We start from the raw sequence: 21823 nt of genomic DNA on the forward strand, positions 1-21823 counted from the left end.
AATTTCCTGTTTTAATTTTGCCCTAACCCACCCTTTCAAAATTCAATTGTATTCTGATCTCCCATTGTTCTTTTTTTGTTTTGTTTTTGTTTTTTGTTGTTGTTTTTTTTGTTTTTTTTGTTTTTTTGTTTCGTTAAATTTAAAAGGAGATCAGAGGTCACGAAGCCTGAATGTAACAAATAAACAAAAATGAAAGCAAATAAAAAAATAGAAGCAGATCACAGGTTGTGGGAGGACACATCATTTAGGTAGAAATACATGAAACTAAAACCATCAAACACAAAAATAATGTCGTGCCGAACTAGACTCGGAAATTTATAATTTTTGATTGAATGGAAATCGATAAAGAATGCCCCAAATGAACGAATTGTAAATGTTTCAGACTTGCCCTGATTGGGCCTTAATAAAGCGTGTATATTGGCTGTATTAATAAAAATTGTATTAATATGCAAATTTGAAAATAAAATAAAAACAGTAGTAATCACTATGTCAAAAAAAGTTATTGCAATCCATCTTTAGGTCCTTTGATTAGTTAATTTATTTATGTCAAATTTGTTACAGTCTGGCATTTTTTCGGGTTTGTCATGAGCCATTATAGTCAAATATTAATATTCAATGTCAAATATAGTGAGCTTTCTTATTAAAATATAGTAACGACATATAATCAGTTTTATAACATACCTATATATATTGTTCAATATTTAATGATATATCACATGCACAAATATAACCAGTCAGAAAGGAAATCTTCGTTACACTCGTGTGAGACCTGGAATGATGTTAATGTATCTTTCGCTGTTAATGAGATCTTATCTTATAAATACTTAATTATATCGTATATTCCACAGAGAAAAACAAAATGCATTACAAAGTACTTCAAAAAGTAGTTTGGAGTTGTAATCTATGTCACCTTCTCAAATTCATGAAATGCGTTATTCTTTAAGATCACAAAATTTTATTTGATCTTCATGTATTGGTTTTCCGTAATAATTCTTTTGGTTAAAAAAATCCACCAGGTCATATCAAAGGAAACATTTTATAAAGAATAATTGAGGATTAGAATTGCAATATAAATGAAATACGATGTATAGGTTATTATATAAAGATTTGTATGAGTCAGACGTCAACCCAAGCGGTGACATCAGATTCTAAATAGTTTTATGTAATTAAAGGTCGCATCTTTAATAAGATTTGTAGGAAATGAGTGAACAAATAATGTTAAAATGATGCCTTAAAACTTGAGTTATCTAGGCTTAGTTAAAGCAATCCTTGTAAGAATGCAACACATAGACACATATAAACAGTTATTGAATGTTTTCTTATAAATTACAGTACAGCAAAAAACTTCGTGATCAAGTAGGAAAATTGGTAAAGAAAGCTCCTGCACCAACATTGTTGTTGGTGGGACCTTCCGGGCATGGAAAGTCGGCATTCATCAATTCCGTGTCAACAATCAGCCAAGACAGGAAATCAAACATAACAAACTGTGCAAAAAGTGCAAACCATGTTACACCAGCGGTAGGTATATATTTTATACAAAAAACGTATAATTGCAGATAAATCCAAAAATATTACACGACAGTGTTAAATTTGTCATTAATGCCTTTAATTGTATAGCATCAAAATGCAGACTATTTTCATAACAATTATCAGGTTGGTCAGGTATAGCTTTTTGCAAGGTATTGTGCGAGTTAGAGACGTTTGCTAATTTTCTTAGATATGTAGATGTAGAGAATGAATAAAAACTGTTTCAAAGCATTTTTAAATATTGTTTGCAGATTATTCAAATTTACAACAAAGCATTTACTTAATATTATGATGCGGACTCCGATCTCTCTTTTTTCGACTATTTGTTCGTATGTTAGAAATATTTGCTCTCTCCTTAACATAAAAGTCTAAAAACATATATTTTACCATCGGTTTATGTTTCTCAAGTCGAACTTGTGTGACACCTCAATATCCGTCGTTTATCATTAACTTCTCTTCTCAAATAACATTTCATTCCCTACACAACCCCCAGCCCCAAAACCACTTGGCCGTCAGAAATGCACATAGAAAAAAACCTTTAAAGAAACATATATTTACCAACCAGTTTAAAGAAACTTGGCAATAAGCATTCGGTTGTCCTTTTAACCTTTAAACGAATACATGTTGTACTTCCCGTTAACCATTTCGGAATTTATAAAGAAACTGTACAGCAATGATCATTTAAGTCATTTACAATAATTGCTCAAAACGTTGTTACCAGTTAAAAATATAACCGCCAGAGCTGGAAACGAAAAAAAGGGTTTTTACAATGTAAATCATGTCAATAAAGACTATTTTATTTAGAAATATACGCAATTTAACAGTTGTAGAATAATTTATAAAAATCATGAAAAACTAATATTTCACCTTTCAAATGTTCATATAGCGACCGCGCAAGGAGAACACTAACACTGGTCGCTTAATACAACGGTCGTTGCCGAATGCCAAAAAACAAAATTGATTCGTGTTTTTTTTTCATTTGCGATGGTGGAGTTTTTCAACTTCATTTATATAAATGTTTAATAATTAAACGTTCCGATAACTTAAATATATGATAAAATAATTAAATAAAAAAAAAGATTTATTGACAAGACAGTTTTTTGATACATTACGTACATGTTTGACTCCTTCATTGTTTTGTTCTCGTCCCTGACTCTAAGGCTCTTATAAGTGTAGATGTTTTCTGTTGTGTAGTTTTCATCTAAATAAACAGCATTCGTCTAATTGTAAGGATTAATTTAATAAAATGCTGATAACTATGATTTAAAACTGAAAGTGGAAAGTTAATTGCCTTGTTTGACGATTGTTATACACCGCAAATGGCACACAATTTAGAGGGTAAGAATCAGACTCAGGTGAATTACATCCGATCAAGGAAGCAACACTTGACAATATGATAATGTAACATAATTTATGTTTATGACTCCCCATCAAACAGCAGCCATGATTTTGTCATGCATGTTATCACTTAAGCAATGAAGTCCACTCAAATAAACTTTATGGAGGATCTCACTACTACTCCACCTCTTGGTCACCGAAGAGAAGAGAAAGCAATGATACAAGTGGTTAAATACCAGAACCTCCCATACCATCCCATTAAAAAAGTAAGTTCTTACAAAGAATTGTCTAACAAGGAGCCTTTGGTGAACAGGACGAGATGACCAAGAAATCCCTAACACAAGTCATTATTCATGAGGACTTCCAACGAGAGATCTGGACCGATATATACACAGATTGCTCAACAACTGTCGCTGTCCAATATGGGGGAACTCGTGGTGCTTAAATATGCCCAACAACTGTCGGCTACAAGAACTCTAGCAGTAAGCCAAGATGATTACCATGTGCTAACCAGAAATGAACAGGTAGCACTAGTCATGCTACACATTAGCCACAACATAAGCTGTCCGAATCGCCCAGATTCTTCTGTACATTGTTAAAAAAATGGAAGAACACATATTACAAAGGTGCCCACATCAAGAGCAGCTACCTTCGGAGAGAAGTAAGGCCAGCAAACACCTACTGGTGAAGAAACTCTACGGTAACATTGAGGCCCTCCAGAGGATCGCACATTTAATCGAATTGACTGGGGTGACGTTGTCGAAGGGCGAACAAAAAGAAGAATAATATCATGGCAAAAGCGATCAGTACCGATTCAGGAACGTCAAAGATTGTTAAACCTTTATTTTAAGAAAGCACGGGATGCTGGTGTGAGGAAAAAGTTACATTTGAATGAATTTTATATTGGACAAGACTTTACACAATTTATGACCTGCCCATAATGGACATAAACAAACTGGACGTAAATTCGGATAGATCTTTCTGCAAAGAACACCTCAATGAAACACATGGCAGGACGTATCAGAATGATGATACATTATGGGAACATTCATATACGAGGGTTGATCAATATATTCATGGACGCTATTAATAACTTAATAATTAATCAAGATATTATAAAGAATTTTCGCTATTTAGGAGAAGAATTTAACACTATTTACTTAAAATTATGAATTCAAGCCTCTTTAATTTTGAAGAAATGTGTGTCGGTCCTATCTGCACATCTTCAACACAAAATATGCAAAAGATTTATAAAAAAAAATTAATAAAATACACTTACTCACTCTGACCTGTGTTTACACTAATTACTCCACCATTATTCCGTATCGCATTATTTCACCTTGCTTAAATAAGTATCGCACCGCTATATGGTCGACCCCCTGTTTGTTATAATTGCTCTTTCTTCTATTTAATTCATCTCTTAAAAATGATACAAGTTTTTATCTTTTCATATTTGTCATTACTCTATAAAAAATTATATAGATTTCTAAAAGAGTTTGGCAGTTTATATTTGATTCTAAAATCTCCTTATTTTGGACAACATTAAATTGTTTGTTGAGAACAAAATCTTTCTTCATCAAAATATTTTCCTGTTTTAATTTCTAATGTATAAGGACTTAACTAAACATTGAAAGTTGTCTTCTTAATTTTCTTTTATCCACAATTTGAAGATACTCTTTAAAACAAAATTCATATAGAAGTCAAGTTTTGGCCTCCTGGGCTGCTTGTCACTGGTTCTTGTTGATGGGTCGTGTAGGGGGTGCGTTCATTGAAGGCCCCCTTTCTTTGATGATTGTGTTTATCATATTTTTGGCATTGATTAAATCGATTTGTGTCATTTCTGCACAAGGTGGTGTCTTAAATAATACAATATAAGTGCAATCATTCACAAAATTCTCTTTACGTTTAAAAACCCTAAATTATTCATACTGTGAATTGTTTTAGGATTAGAAGGGCCTCGAAAGTAATTATTGTGATCACTATTTATTCTAAACAATTGTGGTAAAGAATTTTTCTTTATTTTTTATTCAATATTTTAATGCCCATTCCTGGCATTAAACGGTTAAAGGGAATCTACTTTTTTAAATTAATACCTGGACGTTCAATAGAGTTAATAGTATTTAAGTGTACGCTGGGTTTTGGTGCAATGAAATAACTGTTAAATGTTCGATAATTTGTCATAATTACATCTGTTGTACATGTTTTTATATGATTATTCTACGAGAGCTACCATATATGTGTCCGTTTCCGGATTTCTAAAAATAAAATTTTATACCTTCTTTTTACCTTATGCATTTACTCCATCTATATAAATGTAACTATTTGAACTCAATTTTAATCATTAGATATCTACCTCTGATAATTAGGAGTTGGAAAAAATAACCTTTACTCTAAGATCTTAGATAACTATATTCCTTGTCATTACTCAATTTATTTTCCACTTTCGTTCATATATGTTATGTCTGACATTTGAGTTTTCTCTTGATATTGATAAGACAATACTGTATTCCAAGAAATTATTTTTCGCTTATTAAGTTAGAGCTTTTCGCTTTGAATACATTTAAATGAATGATAGTATCCTGAAAAAGTTGCATGTAACAAATCCGCAAACTTAGCTAAGATTATCATCATGTCATTAAGAAGAACTTTCATATGCTGATATATACATTTTTATTTTCATTTTTACTCATTAGTAGGAATAATTGTTAGAAAAAAGTAGTAACAAAGTAGAAGTTTGGCAAAAAAGTAGGAAAGTAGACAAACGTAGGACTACTTTCAAGTCTGTATAAAAATGTGCCGTAATGGGTTTTATTTTTGACCTAAAATGACATTTAATAAATAGGGGTCATCTAAAAGGCTTTTGTCTATGTTTTACTTTCTTAAAAAACTACATATCACTAAATCCATAAAAAATCAATCCAGTATTTTGTCATAAAATTACAAGTTCCATTGTATGAAAACGACACAATTAAATACATGTCCTTCTCAAGGTATTGAATGAACGTCAGAACGGAGGGGAAGCGGTTTTTTCCAACCAGTGCCTGTAACACAAAAGAAGATCCACTTCTCTTCATGTTGCTGTTTTCATTAAAGTTATTGTTTTCTGATAAAATTAGTGTTTAACAAATAATAGTAAAACATATTATTAAATGATATAACCTTTACTAAATTAATGGAATAAACAAAAAGAATAGTATCGTTACTATTGGCTATGTGATAGAATTTTAAGTTTCTGTAAAATTTCTTATCTAATTTTAATATTTAACCTTTGTGAGAAAAGAATATTTAAATTAACTATATTGTAGTATGATACATTAATTGATACTGTTGTTTTTATTGACTCTGTGGTTTACATATGATTAACATACAAACACAAAACTTTATATTTCATCAATATTAAATTAGAATGTACTGTAATGAGGAAGTCCCTGTCGCAACAGAAAAATACCCAGAATTTGTGCGTACATTAGGTTATCGGACCAATTATTAGGCGTATAGTAATAAAACTGGAAATATTGTATATATTTCCGGATAGATATGAAAACCACTCTTGTATATCGTTTTGTTATCAAAAATAAGCATGTTTGGACAACAAATAATCGAATATCTCGTTTAAAAATTACTGATATTGTATTTGTTTGAATGTGAATATCAGGGAGATTGTTGAATTTTCAGCAACAAAGACCTCAATAACTTTCTCAATACTTTGAAATTAAGTATTTTATTTTGACGAGATCAGCATGCACAATGCTATTCTTCAAGAAATTACAATATACAACAATTATTTGGAGGAAACAAAAAATGATCATATCCACTTTCATTTTCACTTTCTTCGGCCATGATTTCGTATCGCATGATTTCACCTCGCTTAAAGTAGTATCGCGCGGCTAAACGTTCGACCCCCTGACAAAACATCTAACTTAGGTCTTTGCTTTGATTTTTGGTATAAACCTACAATGATTCAAACACAATATATGCTTCGATATGTATCATGTTTATTCAATGCAACGTTTGCTTGAGTACGTTTGTCTATTAATGTTTGTATTAACATAGACAAATATCTGCAAATTTGCAAATAAAATTTTGACTTTGATTTTGTTATTCCGGTGGATGTATAGAAAATGTTGATAAAACTGCGCCTGTGTTATTCCATTAACTGGGATATATACATTTATTACAAACATAATTTCGTTTTGTTTGCTTTCAGTTTCGAAAATACTATCTTCAAGGTGAGCTGAAAGGATTTAAAATTGCAGACACGATGGGCGTTACACAGGACACTTCACAATATGTTAACAAAATTGTCAAAATTATGAATGGGCATATAAAACCGGGAACAAAGGTATTTAGCATTGAATGAATAAACTAAAACCTATAAAGGTGGCCTTTGTCACCCTGTTCAATTAAATTACTAATCACTTCATTCTCGAACAAATAAAATAATAAAAATTTGCGTAGAAAACCTTAACGTTTAATTACAATTAAAAGACTGGCCTTTTAAAGTCCTTGGCATTATTGATTCAATTCTTTTAAATACAATCTTTGATAGGGTTTGTCCTCAGATGTTGGCATTCAGGGATTGCGTCCTGTGAACGTTGCCTTGCCTTGATGATCTTTGTTTTCATTTTTCATGTCAGCTTTTTATTTCAAAATTAGTATAAGATATGTGTAGCAATTATGTGGGATAAAATGGATCAGTGATAATGTTCTAGACCTCAAAGCCTCAAACTGTGGGTTCGAATCACGCTTTCAAAATAGCTTTGTTAAGTATGATTTGGTTATTTTGTTTATTAATATACATAAATTATCATGTTGTACGATTTTATCGGAATAAAAGACTGTGATATGGAAGATTTTGTTCCGGTCATTTGGGATCCTTGATTCAAGCACATTAAAAGTTTAATATTATATACCGCTTAAGCCAGAGCTTGGGGACGTAAGGGTTGTTGCTCTTTTGAATTATCCCTCGTGCACAGTCTCCGTAAAACCGAGTTTGCAATTTTCAATCGTTTTCTATTTGTTTTAATGCTTCCGAAGGACCATCCCTTTTTCAAAATTTCACAACCTTTCACACCTTAACAAAATTAAACCTTTTATAGTTCTGCAGTCCATAACTTTTTATCATCTGAAATCGTTTTGAAATAAGGTGGCACAAGTGTTCACCATTATGAGACAATGTGCAGAGCGCAATTATTAGCTTGGTACCCCAAGGTCAATGTCACAATTACTAGTCAAATGATAAAAGGTTTGCATTTCGTGGCCGCTCCATAAACCGCTCAAAATGTTTGGAAATAACTTGCACAAGTGATCATCATAATTACATGATGTGAACGTGCAATTATTGGGTTGCTGCCCCCAAGAACATGGTCACACTTAAACGTAAAGTTTTAGAAGTCTTCATTTCGTGTCCACTCCAAAACATGTAAACCGTTGCAATGTTTTTAAGATAACTTGGCATAAATGGTCACCATTATGACACCATTGGCAGAGAACAATGATCAAGTCACAACCCTCAAGGTCAGGATCACATTCAAGGCATAATGTTAAAACATCTATTTTTCATGTCCGCTCTATAATTTATTGACAATAAAAAGGTTTACAAATGATCCCCACCAGGACACAATCTGAAGAGCCAACATCCAGGTTGCTACCCTTAAGGTCAAGATTATATGTTCTCTATAACTTTTTGACTTTGAGGAATATTTAAAAAATACTTTGCACCAATAATCACCATGGTGAGACTATGTGCTAATGATATGCATGGCACAACATCATGTCATGGTTGGTTGATGTTATAGTTTAGCTTGTTTCACATTTGCATTCAGGCCACTGGCCCATACACTTAAATACATAAAATATATATAAACGCAATAGCATTTTGTCATGGCATCTTGTTAGGATAATATTACATCACAAAATATACATGTTTACATAGAGTTGTATAAAGTACAATGACATGTTGTCAGAGCAGCATTTTAGCAATTTATTACAAAACTTGTAATTGCGTCATAAAGTTTAGGAACCAGCATAACGACATTTAAGATATAAATTAATTACGCCGTTTATTTGCATATTATAAACACATTGATAAGTTTCGTATTGTCTTTACACTTTTGCATGACAGTTAAAGTTAAACTAATGATTATTTGCATGTTCCAAATACTAATTTGGTACAAATTGTCGACGTAAATTTTCATCTGATGGACATTTAAACAGAAAACGATATTCACATTCAATTTCATACCGACAGTGTTTACAAAAACGGATTTCCCATGGAATATAAATGTCTTCCTTTCTCTATCATAAATTAATGAGAAGAGAACCTAAAAGTAACGAGACTACTCCTCAATTTCTATTTATCTATACAGTCAAGATATTTTTTTTTAATTAATATTACATTTAAAATTTCTATAGAATACTAACTTTCTGTTTTTAAACATATCACTGTTCCAATTTTGCATGTTTGATCTTTTAATCTTAATTTACATAAAGGGTAAGGAAAAAGTTTGCATTTTCAACATTTTGTTGATCCTAAATATTTCAAAACCATTCTTATAGAGATTTTATTGTAGAGTTGTCATCCAATTTTTATCACCAAGTTCATCTAACCGTTTGAGCATAACATATCTCATCATTCATATATAAAATCCGTATCCAAATTTAATACACTTTTTTATGCATATACATTGGGTATCGTCCACAATCTCCCATGACAACAGCATAACACGACTTTAAAGAAATATTCATAACTCTCTTATATGCATAAATTTGAATACGTTCTATACAATTCCTAATTTCAAGTTCCCATATGTCTGACCCATAAAGCAAAAACAGGACATATTTTCGAGTCAAAAATTTTGAAATAAGATTTATCTTATATTGGTAAATGATTATACATATTGTTAAAAGCATAACTACAGTTGACGGGATTTTGTAAACCAACGATGGTGTTTTAAATCAAGCCTACATCACCTGCAAACATTAAAAGAAAATTTCAGTATTTTCAGATGTTCACCATTGAGTAGCATTTTGTCTCCGAAAGAACTCCAAGCAATTAGAAAAGTTATTTTTACTACTTGTGACACATGCTTTTACTGATTTATATATATTCTGTATAGCAAAAAGTAATTTACCTTAACAACAATGTTACAATGTTGGTACAATGCATAACAAAGCTTTGATCTATTTACAGAATAATAATGGTTACATAAACAGTTTTACCATTCATTCCCAAATATTTACACACGTTTGAATATAATACAAAGCCAGTATTAATGATAGAATATCCACTACGAAAACCTGATTGGGCTTCAGGTATTTTATGTAGATCTTCAGAGTAAAAAGTTACACGTGTTGTTAATATACTGATATATAACTTACTATAAATATCTAAAAGAGCTATACCTCTGTAATTATCTAGATTGTTAATTGTTCCTTTTTCATAAAGAGGAACTATAACGTTTTGTGGCCAATTTGAAAGAAATTCACCTACTGTATAGAGCCTGTTAAAGGTTTTCTAATATAAGATAATAAAATGAGTATACCATAGATAAAATGTTCAGCTACCAAATCACATGAAGAAGATTTTTAATATTTTTCAGAGCCTAAAGAATCTCATCATCAGTTATGTCACTATTAAATTAACTGTATTCAATGTCATCTAATATGATATCATCAGTTGCATTAAAATCATCATCAACACTAGTTTCAGTATAACTATTGGATACATGTTTGAAATGCTATTACCATTGGTCAGATGTAATATCTGGATGACACTTTACACAATTTGTCATTCTGTTTAGATTTCTACAGAATAGTTTGGAATCACGAACAGTTGATTCCTGGTTTCTTAAACAAGCAGCATTATAACTTTTTCTTAATCTAAATGTACCTTTATACTTTTTTCTTACTTTCAAGGCAATTGGCAAGATCAAAAATGCTCCTTCTTTCACGGAATTTTCTTACACATTTATTACAGTTTACCTTCAAAACCTTGAATTCTGTTTCCTGCCAACACTGGTTTTTTTAAATTATTCATAGGTTTTCTTTTGTATTTTCTGAACGGGTCAGTACATGATAGAATTGCATTTTCAAGACTATTAATGATATCATCAATATTTGAAAGGTTATCGTCGATTTGTCTTTCTATTTCATCAAAAATTCCTTCTGTGGTCTTTTCTGATAAGATAAATTAAACAGATTACAATTTTCCTTGTTAATAGAAACTGTAAAGTTTTTAATTTTAGAATTATTTCTTTTAAAATGGTTTTATGACAATTTGTTAACAGATTTATTTATATCTAGTGCTAATAGACTGGTAAATGATCACTTTCGGACCTATTCCTAACAGTCAGATTAAGAACTTTTTCAAACAAATTTCTGGTACTTATAAAAAATGTATAACAATGCCACTAAGTGGGCTAACAAAAGTAAAATCTTCTGTATTAACACCAAATCTACCATTTATGATATATACAGAGTAGCATTTACAAAAACCAGTCAAATCTCTACCAAATTTATTGACAATGTTACCACTATTGTGACGATAATAACCACATAATTATTCAAAATTTCATCGTACTCCTGTAGTTCTGGAAAAGACTCGTTCAATGACATAAAATCGTGTAATTTACCTGTTCTTCAATTCAAAACACAGTTGCATTTTCAACAATAAGGTTTTCAAAACATTGTATGTCACGCATGTTTTCAATTTCATGAAATGATGAGTTTTCAGGCGGGAAATATAGACATTCAAGGATAATATCTTCTTTGGTATTAATTTTTTTATAACTTTTAAATAAATATCGGGTTCATTCGATTACATGGTCAAATTGTTATTAATTACAGTCGATTACGGTTTCCCCGTATCTGATGGCTTCTATGGAAAGTCAATGCTTGAAATGGAACAGTGTTTGGTGTTTAAAGGGACTCCACTGAGGTTTAAAAGCCTAAAAACATAACATTTGAATTTCTTACATAAAGTAGCTGGGGCACTTTAAACAGAAATATATGCAAAGATAGTTGATAAATATACTATGAAATAAATTGAAAATCGTATTTTGATGATTTTATTAGCCCGATTTGAGTGAAAAGCGTTTAAACGCTTTTCATTTTGGGTCATTTTTTTACAATTTGAATAATTATTCTGGAAAAACGAATTGCGCGAATTATCTGAAATTTTGCACAAAGATTAGTGGTCAAATGGTTCATTTATTTGGAAAAAATATTTTCAGTCCCATCATGTCAAAATACCTCAGCTGAGTCTCTTTAAGACAGTAACGTGTTGCTATGGAAAGTAAATGGTTATTATGAAGTCAGTTGTAGCTATGAAAAGTCAAAAGATGTTACATTTGTCACTAGTTGATGTTGCCATGGAAAAGCATTGGTTGCCATGGAAAAGCACTGGTTGATATTGAAATCAGTGTTTGCTATGGCAAAAATTATTGAAAGTAATTGGTGCTAAAGAAGTCTCTGGTTGCTATTGAAATTCAATGTTTGTTAAGGAAGTCAATGATTGCTATGGAAAGTCAATGGTTGCAATAGAGGTCATTTGTGCTATGGGAAGTCATTGGTTGTTATGGAAGTCAATGGTTACTATTGAAAGTCACTTTTCGCTATGGAAAATCACTGGTTTCTATAGAAGTCAAAGGTTACTATGGAAAGTAACTGGTTGTTATGTAAATGGACTGGTTGCTATATAAGTCACTGGTTGTGATGGAAAGTCAATGTTTGCTATTTGAGTCAGAAGTATCCTATGGAAACTTACTGGTTTCTATGAGAATTTTATGAGAAGTCATATCTGGAAAATCTGTTCCCCCGTGATGTTGACAGTTTTGACAGCAATGCTATTATTTGAACAATTTATGTTCTATGTTTCATGCTAAGTAATAACTAGAAATGTGTCCAAAAGACACGGGTGCCCCACACTCCACTGTTTTTCATTCATATATTTTATTAAGTAAAGGACAAGAACAATTTTACTGAATAAATCCTCAAGTGACATCCAAGGTGTATAAGTACACATGCTTAAACTTTCAGGCCTACAGGCAAAATACTTTTTGAGCTATGCATGAACAAGTTAAAAATTGCAAATTTAGACGCGTTCTACCTTAAGTTAAGGACAATAGGCAATACCTCTAACAAAACTTTAAAAAAATCCACATGCAAAATACCAGGTACATAGCTTCACAGTGATGTTGGTCATTTTTCCTGTAAAGTTGTTTGATTTTAACTCAAGAACTCAAGGAACAAATAACACAACTTTACAAAGTCAAGGGCAATAAGAGGATAAAAATACTGGATAACTCCACAAACGATACTCAAGGTGCACAACTACGCATGCTAACCATTATCCCTGTTTGGTTTCATGACTAGATTACATTTTGAGCTACGTACGACACAAATTGGAAATTGCCAATTTTCACTAAGTAAAGGGCAATAACTCTGACAAAACACATGCGAAACCCCAGGTGTACAACTTCACATGCTGATCAACATTCCTGTAAAGTTTCTTGACACTAGGTCAAATACCTTTTCAAGCTACATGTGAAACAAGTTGAAAATTGTAACTTTTTACTAAGTCAAGGACAATAACTTTAAAAATACTAAATAAATTCACACGACAATACACAACTACACATGATGATAACAATTCGTATAATGTTTCATGACTGTAGGTCAAATACTTTTTGAGCTACGTGCGACACAAGTTGAAAATTGCCAATTTTTACTAAGTTAAGGGCAATACCTGTGACGAAACAGAATAAATCCACAGGTTAACCCTAGGTTCACAACTTCACATGCAGATCAACATTCCTGTATAGTTTCATGACAGTAGGTCTAATCATTTTTGAACTACATGCGACACAAAAAAATACAAATTTTTACTAAGTCAAGGATGAAACCCCAGGTTCACATCTTTACATGGCTCTAGGTCAAATACTTTTTGAGTTACATGAGACACAAGTTGAAAATTGCAAATTTTTAGAATTGCAAATTTTTACTAAGTCAAGGGCAATAACTGTAAAAATACTAAATAAATCCACACGAGTATACCCAGGTGCACAGCTACACATGCTGATTAACATTCCTGTAAAGTTTCATGGCTCCTGGTCGAATACTTTTTGAGCTACGTGTGACACAAAATAAGAACGGACGGACGAAAGGACGAACAAGGGTAAATCTAAATGCACAAAAATACCTACAGCCCTAGCAGTTTTCAAGAAGATTTCTTTAGGAAAAGCCGTGATCACCCGGTTCAGGCAAATTTTGAACCACGGGCTTTAATTTGAACGAACGTAGTAGAAATATACTAGTTAATGTTTAATATCAAATAACTAAGCTTTAGCTCTTGTAGTTTAGATCTAGTGCAGATTCTTATAGCAGAAGTGTTTGCTATATACATATAAGGCAAATCTTTTTGCCCCTTTGGCGGGACCAATTTTGATTAAAAGCTATAATTAGAAGAAAACAATAGACATTTGGTAAGCATTATTGTCTAGTGGATCTCTACTACGTTTGTTTAGATTATAGCTCTATGCCTAAATAAGGGTCATAGATTGACTTCCATAGCCAACTTTGACTTCCCATTGAAACCATTGACATCGGACAGGCTAAATCAAACCCAGCCAAACGTTTTAAATTTAAACGTTGCTTGTGGTACTGTGTTTTGGGATGCGTTCATTGAATGCTAAACTTCCGGGTTGATATTTATCTATATTTTGGACGTTCTGTAGTGATTCCGTTTTTTCTTTTTTTATAGAAAATGTTGACCTTCCAAACAACTATTTAGTTCTATAGTAAGCACTGAGGTCAACTGCATACAGCATCCAGTAACTACCACAGTAACCAATGTCTTTCCATAGAAAATATAGACTTTTATAGCAACAATTGACGTTCTATTGCTAACAGTGACCCTTATGACAACTAATGTCTTTCTTTGGCAACCGGTGACTTCCATGGAAAACATTGTCTTTTTATATAGCAGCCATTGACTTCCAAAAACCATTTGTCGTTCTTTGCCTTTAAATTTTTAATCTATTTATTTGTTTTATTTTCTGCGGTCTGCAAAATATGTTCAATAATTCTTTACTCATTAGGCTTTCTCCTTTAAAACATACCATTCTTAAGAAATATAATTTTACTCATACAAAATATCCTCAATGATCAAGAGTGTATCCTTTTATAAATAACTATAAATAAGTATACTTCTAAGAGGTGCTGATGTTGTAACTTTTTATCACACGGGTCTACAATTACCTTTTATGCCAATAGGGGAACATTTAATATACTTTTAAATACAAATATTAACTGAAAGGCAGCTCATTTTGTTTATTTTTTAACTTATAATTCGATTCCATGAACATTTCTATAATGTGGGATATTGCAATAAATGTACTGTCATCAATCCATCTCCGCTAGTAAAAAGGTCCTGTATAACTGCCAGAGACCATTTCGTTCTGTTGGTACTATCGTCCTGGATAAGCACAATATCTCCTATTATGTTTTGATTATAGTTGTATGATTTATAGTTTTCTTTGAGGGATGTGAGTTATTCCTTCTTCCATATGGCTCAAACATGTTGTAATGTTATTGATTTAAGTTTGCCAACCGTTGGACTGACTCTTGGTAAGGGTCATTAGAAACAAAAGAAGACCTGTCGTCTGGAATTGCAAGGGAAGTTCCTCTTCGACTTAATAGACGATGGGATGTTGTTAGTGGGTCTTTATCTAATGGATCCGATGATACGTATGTAAGGCGGCGGTCATAAAAGATATACTCAATTTCGGTAGCACTTCGAGGCTTAGAAAAGATTTCATAGTACCTTCTTAAAACATGTTTGAGCCAATCCAATTCACCTTTCCCATCAGCCTCCGTACCAAGGGGCACGTGGTGGAATGAACTTCTAAATAATGCCATAATCTTTACATTGGGTTTTCAAAAAGTAAGCGGCTGCGATGTAAGTTGGTGCATTATCTGTTATCAATTTTTTGGTGTTGATTTTCTACTGATAAATCACGAAAGGTTACCATTGTTATGTATGCAAAATATTATATGTATATAGTATTATCACTGATCTATTTTTAGAACATAAACTACATGTATGTACTAGAACCTTCTTAACTGTTGTAGAAAATACTAGATTATGATTTAGGCATTATATTTAGATAGAAACTTCCGGAATGTTCTTTATTGTTGAAGTTGCTAGATTATGATTACTGTAGAAGATAATAGACTTTTCTGGAATTTTCTTAGTTAATATATATAAAGGGACATTTTTCATTACCTTTATCTTTTAAGTCATCAGTTACCTTTTAAGTCATCAATATATTTGGAGTATTATTGAACTTGGAAATTAAGTGATTTATTGGAGCTTGGATTATTTTAAAACAGTTAAAATTATTCTTGTGGATTTTATTGTGGGAATTTATCTAAAGTGTTCTTGGATTTTACTTGGATTTAACTGTGCTATTAAAAAAAAGGATCATTCCAGGATCAGACTAGACATTTGAGTTTTCATTTTTATTTGGACAGGTATTTGTAAACATAATTTGTTATTTAATTTTTCTTGAATAATTTTTCTGTAATAAATTTGTTATTGTTAAAAATTTGTTGCTGGCTTTTTCTTTCTCGTTACGCCTGGCTCGTAACACCATGAAAGAATCTCATATCTGGTACAATTTCCGGGTGTACTGCTCTTGTTTTAGCACATGTAAATAAACAAATATATGCCTTTATGATAAAACCGTGTTTACATTTTATATCTTAATCTCCCGAAAAGTCAACACCTGTCACTGTAAATGGTAATCCTGCCTGTATTCTATCCTTCAGCAATGGTGGGGCGTTGGGGATATGATAAGGTTTGCCAGCAATTTTTCTGCAGATACACTAGTGTATTATTGACCACACTTTTTTACGTATATTAGGAATCCAAAACTTTTGTTGTAGGAAGGTAACTGTACTCTCAGTCGAAATATAAGTTACACATATTCATCCTGAGAAACTGCTGTATAAAGTAATTTCCTTACTAGGCAGGGAAACTTAACAGATTACTACAAACTTAAAACTCAAAAGATTGAAGTTCATTTAGGTCATTCATTCATTTGCATAATTCAATGGCCAATAGCCCTTCAGAATGTTGCTTGGGGTCTAACTGGTAGGGGACTTATGAAATGTTTGCAATACTTGCTTGTTAAATCTGACTTTTGACAGCTTATATGCAATATGTCCGTCATTATTTTCTTGTCGTTAAAGGCACACTTGGGAATTATCAGTCGCTTTTCATAGTATGGTTCGAATATCACCAAGAACGTGAAATTCTTTTTTGTGAGGAAGCTATCTTAGATAGATAATCTATCCAGCAAAGTTACGGAACGTCGTTGGTTATACTCAGGTGCCCGCTTGTGCCACAAATAATACAAGGACAGGTATCTGTGGTCTTCTGCTGGAAGTTGCTATAGGACCTTTACTGTGTTGGTGCGAATTAAAACCCAATACAAAACCCAAACATATTCTGCTCTTCAATAGTCTTATATACTAACAAAAGTGAGAATTATCAAAAAAAAGGCTTAACCATTTTTAACACTCATATAATTATGTTATATTTCCGATTTTTGACGATAGTTCAACACAAAATTATTGTTAAGTTTACGGTACTTTTAGTTTTAACTTTTCGGCATTTTTTCTAGTTGGGTGGTTCAAATATTCCTACTTAAATAATTTTGAATCACTCTTTAGATATGTTGCCTGTAGTTTGGTTACGTATCTGTGATATGCAGGCTTCATAATTTCTGATCCCTTTTCAAAATTTTATTTATTTTTAGCCTTGTTTTCCCGTTTAGGACACAAGCTATCGTCTATATTGGGACCATAGGCCGTTTTTCATTTAATGGCACGAAAGTGTCACGCTCAAGGTTCAATGATAACCGCCGTATGAACATCTCTGCCTATATTTCTCAATTTCAAACTTTCACCATTTTTAAGTTAATTTTTTCAATTTTTCCAGTGCAATAAGCTGGCGCTTTGGGGCGTGGATTATAGTTTGCACTTGACAGAACCTTCCTTGAACAGGCGGGCGTACTCAAACTAATCCTGCAACATTTATATTTTTTGCCGTTTTGAACTTTCTTTAAGGATTCTTATTTTCTCATTTTTGGCGATGTTCATAGAAATTAGCTCCAACATAACCTAGCCACCCAAATAATACACCTATAAAGGCAACCAATGGCTGGCTTAAGAGCTGACAAAGTAGGAGCTAGGCATGCGTAATAACGTCAATTTACAGTTTTAAAGAAACATATTCCGAAATAAATCCCAAAAGAGATAGAATCAGAAATTTGAGGTACAAGGGTAGGGTGTACAAAATGCATGTTTTTTTACAACAGAATCTCTCTAATGCCACCGATTGTTTGATTGAATATGAAAAATTATATGTTCAAGTAAAATTCGAATGTCGTAAGCATGGAACAATTTGTATGGTACTTAAAAATCATCTTAAAAAGGGATAACCCAGTGAAGTAATAAAAATAACAAAACTATATGAAAATTGCTTTATATAATTGAGTCTGTTTATTGGGAGATAATAAACATTTAACTACCTGAAGCACAAGATCAAATGGAATTTAATCTATAAAAAAAGAGAACAAAGATCAACAAGGGAAATGCATTGTTCACAGGACGCTGCTGTGACGCGTATTTCAAGCGCAGGTTTACCTTATCCTATTTGGTGTCCTATTGGTTTTCTGGCTAGTTGCCCTGTGTTTGGGATGCGTTCATTGAATGCCCCCCCCCCTTCTTGTTAGTCCACTATTTATTTTACCGTCCGTCCGTCTGTCTGTTGGTTCCCTCTCACGGGACAGTAAAAATGTGGCTAGAGGGACAACAGGTAACTGTTTTTCTCTTTGATGTCATTCATTCCGTAATGCTTTAATGTGGCTATTTTCTTTTGTGTGGCTAAAAAGAACATTAGAGATAACAATAGTGTAGCAACATTATAACTGTGCCGTTAGAACGTCCGTTTAAGAACGAAACTGGATCCCATAATAAGCAAAGTACTGAAAATATTTTATGAAACTTAAAATATGGGTAGATGGCATTCTGGAGATTGTTTGTCTTTTACTTTTCTTCCTATGTTTTTTTTCCCAGACTTACTTCATTTCTTACATGATTTACTTTAAACCCCCGCATCATAAAAAATATGAGAAGGTTTATATATCTACCGTCCCTATTTTCATAATTATCTCCCTCTTAACTTTGAATTTCCCTTATTGTTCTATAACTCTTATTTCTTCGTGGATTTACTTTAAATTTCAAATATATGTTCATTATTAACACCTTCATCAGCGCCTTATTTCAATGACTATTTTCATCTTGGAATTCATTTGAAAGATTGTTTTAGTTTTTGTGTTTTCTTCCATGTTGCTATACATGGTCTATTTTTCACTTTTCTTCATTGTTACTATAAATGGTACATGATAATTGTTCTTTGTCACCTATAACATCATGTATGAAAATGTTCATAAGTCTAGCATCTTTATTTCAAGAGTTATCTCCTCTTAAGTTTAAGTCCGTAGGTCTGGTCATCCCTAAAAATGGTTTCCTGGGATAATTTTTAAAGACTTTGGAACGTTTTCAACAAGTTTACTTTAAAGAAAGAAAAGTTGAAACCATAGTTATGCTTATTTATCTTAAGAAAATTAGAAGTTTTGATTATCGGTTGTAAAATATTTTCCTTATTTAAGGCATAGTAACCTAACACATTACTTTTATACAGATAAAGTAAGAGCTGAACAGATTTAATGTTCATTCATGGCATAATTGAATGGCCACTTACCAGTAGGAGACTTTTGTATTGCTTGTAATACATTAATAAATAATTTTCATATTATATTGTGTACTTGTTCTGTGATTAATTAATTTTATTTTTGTACGCTATGGCCAAACAAATGAGGTGCCACAAATAATGTTTAATCTGTATGTTGGTTTCTTTATTTTTGTAGTTCACAAATGAAGGGTTTCAGACAGATAACAGAGAAAATGAGTTCACAGATTCCTACATCAACGCCCCAGAAGAATCTGACAAAGTCCATTGCGTTATTATCCTTTTGGACATGACAACGTTTGCTAATAAAAGCGAGTTAATCAAAATCGCTTTCAAAGACAGTATCCAAAATCTGTTAACCGAATTAAATGACTTGGGTAAAAATTGATGATTTTAGTAGCCCCTACATATCTGCATAACATTTATTCTTACGCTCCCCGAACGGAGAGCATATAGTCGCCACTTTGTCTGTCATTCTGTCCGTCTGTCCTCTTTTTTTGTCCGGGACAAAACTCTGAATGTACAAGAGGTATCAACAAGAAAATTTGTGGGTTGATAAAACTCATTGCGTAGAAGTGTGGTGCAAAAGAACCGTAGCTCTGCCTTACCTAATTTTGGAGATATCGTTCATCATTTATTTTTCACTGTGAACTTTATCTAAAAATAAATCTGAATCTACGAAAGGTATCAAGAAGGAACTTAGTAGGTACATACGAGAGATCTCATTGTGAAAAAGAAAAGAGCAAATGAATCGAAACTCTGCCTTTCCAAATCTTGGAGATATTGCCATTGATCATTTTTACACTAAACTTTGTCTGTGTCATAACTATGAAACTACAGAAACGTAGTTAGTTGATAGATATTATTGTGTAGAAGTGCAGTGCATAAAAACTCTGCCATTCCTAATTTTGGAGTAATTGTCCTTTGTTCATTTTTACACTTTGAAATTTGTCGGGGAAAAACTCTGAAACCACAGGAGGTATCAACAAGAAATTTTGTAGGTAGCCAGATCTTATTAAGTAGAAGCGCAAGTACCATTACTCTGCCAAACTAATTTAGGAGTTATTTTCTTTTTTTCAATGTGAACTTTGTCTCGGAAATAACTCTGAATCTGACATTTCAAGAAGAAACTACTTCTCTGTGTCCAAACCTATACGGGAAGCACCAGTAGGTCCTACCGACTCTTGTTTATATTGATAATATTTTATGTGGTTAAGAAAAAACATAATGTCACATTTCTTTGGATGGAATTGCAAATTGCGAGATATTTTAATACCTAGTTTTGATGGCAATGGTTGTTTTCTTTTTCAGATGTTCCAAGAATCGTCATCTTGACCCATGCAGACAAGATGGATAAAAACGTAGATGAAAACATAGCGAACATATTCTATAGTGAAAAAATTAAAGGAATTGTAAACATCGTCAACGACATGTTTGGAGTTCCTAAAGAAAACATACACCCCATTGTAAATTATGCAGAAACGAAAAATGCACATCTAGATTATCGGTTACATATTCCGATTCTTCTGGCCCTAGAATCAGCTCTAATTTTTGCCGACGAGACTTTGCATAAACGACGCTTACATGAATAAACTGACGCATAGTGATGTAACTTATTTTGTAAAAGCATTAAGACTGTCATTTTGGACTAAAGATTTAGTTAATTTTCCTGCTTATCTTTAAATACTGCTTACAAAATGATTTATATAGTGATGTAACTTATTTTGTAAAAGCATTAAGACTGTCATTTTGGACTAAAGATTTAGTTAATTTTCCTGCTTATCTTTAAATACTGCTTACAAAATGATTTATGTTTGAAGTACATAACTCACATTTTTACTGTCTGTATTGTCGAACATTATTGATTGTACAACACAGTATTTGGTGCAATAAAAAACAGGATGTACATTGTGTATATGGATATATTATTAAAATGCTCCTCAACGCAGGTCAAGTGTCAGCAGGTTGTGTGGGAAGATATTTTAATTTAATGCACCCCTTCCTTGTTGATTGGTCTTTTTCTTATTTTGTTCACAGGTCATTTTCTTTTCCGTGCTTTTAGTCAACAACAGTTTAAATATATAGTTTACCGTATATGGTTTCCTGACTATAGTAACAAACTGTCAAATTTGATCTGAA

General features: G+C 32.3%; 1 protein-coding gene across 1 annotated transcript; it reads left to right on the top strand.

Annotated features, from left to right (window-relative positions):
- Positions 1-1289: 1289 nt before the first annotated feature.
- LOC132733221 (interferon-induced protein 44-like) lies at positions 1290-21584 on the top strand. Its single transcript, XM_060719823.1, has 4 exons — positions 1290-1518; positions 7073-7207; positions 19863-20061; positions 20996-21584. The coding sequence occupies exons 1-4, from the start codon at positions 1312-1314 to the stop codon at positions 21274-21276; spliced, it is 822 nt and encodes a 273-aa protein (XP_060575806.1). The 5' UTR covers positions 1290-1311; the 3' UTR covers positions 21277-21584.
- Positions 21585-21823: the final 239 nt, after the last annotated feature.

Source organism: Ruditapes philippinarum, unplaced genomic scaffold (assembly GCF_026571515.1).
Source record: "Ruditapes philippinarum isolate M1 unplaced genomic scaffold, ASM2657151v2 ctg4549_1_1_1_1, whole genome shotgun sequence".
In the NCBI taxonomy this organism is placed as follows: domain Eukaryota; kingdom Metazoa; phylum Mollusca; class Bivalvia; order Venerida; family Veneridae; genus Ruditapes; species Ruditapes philippinarum.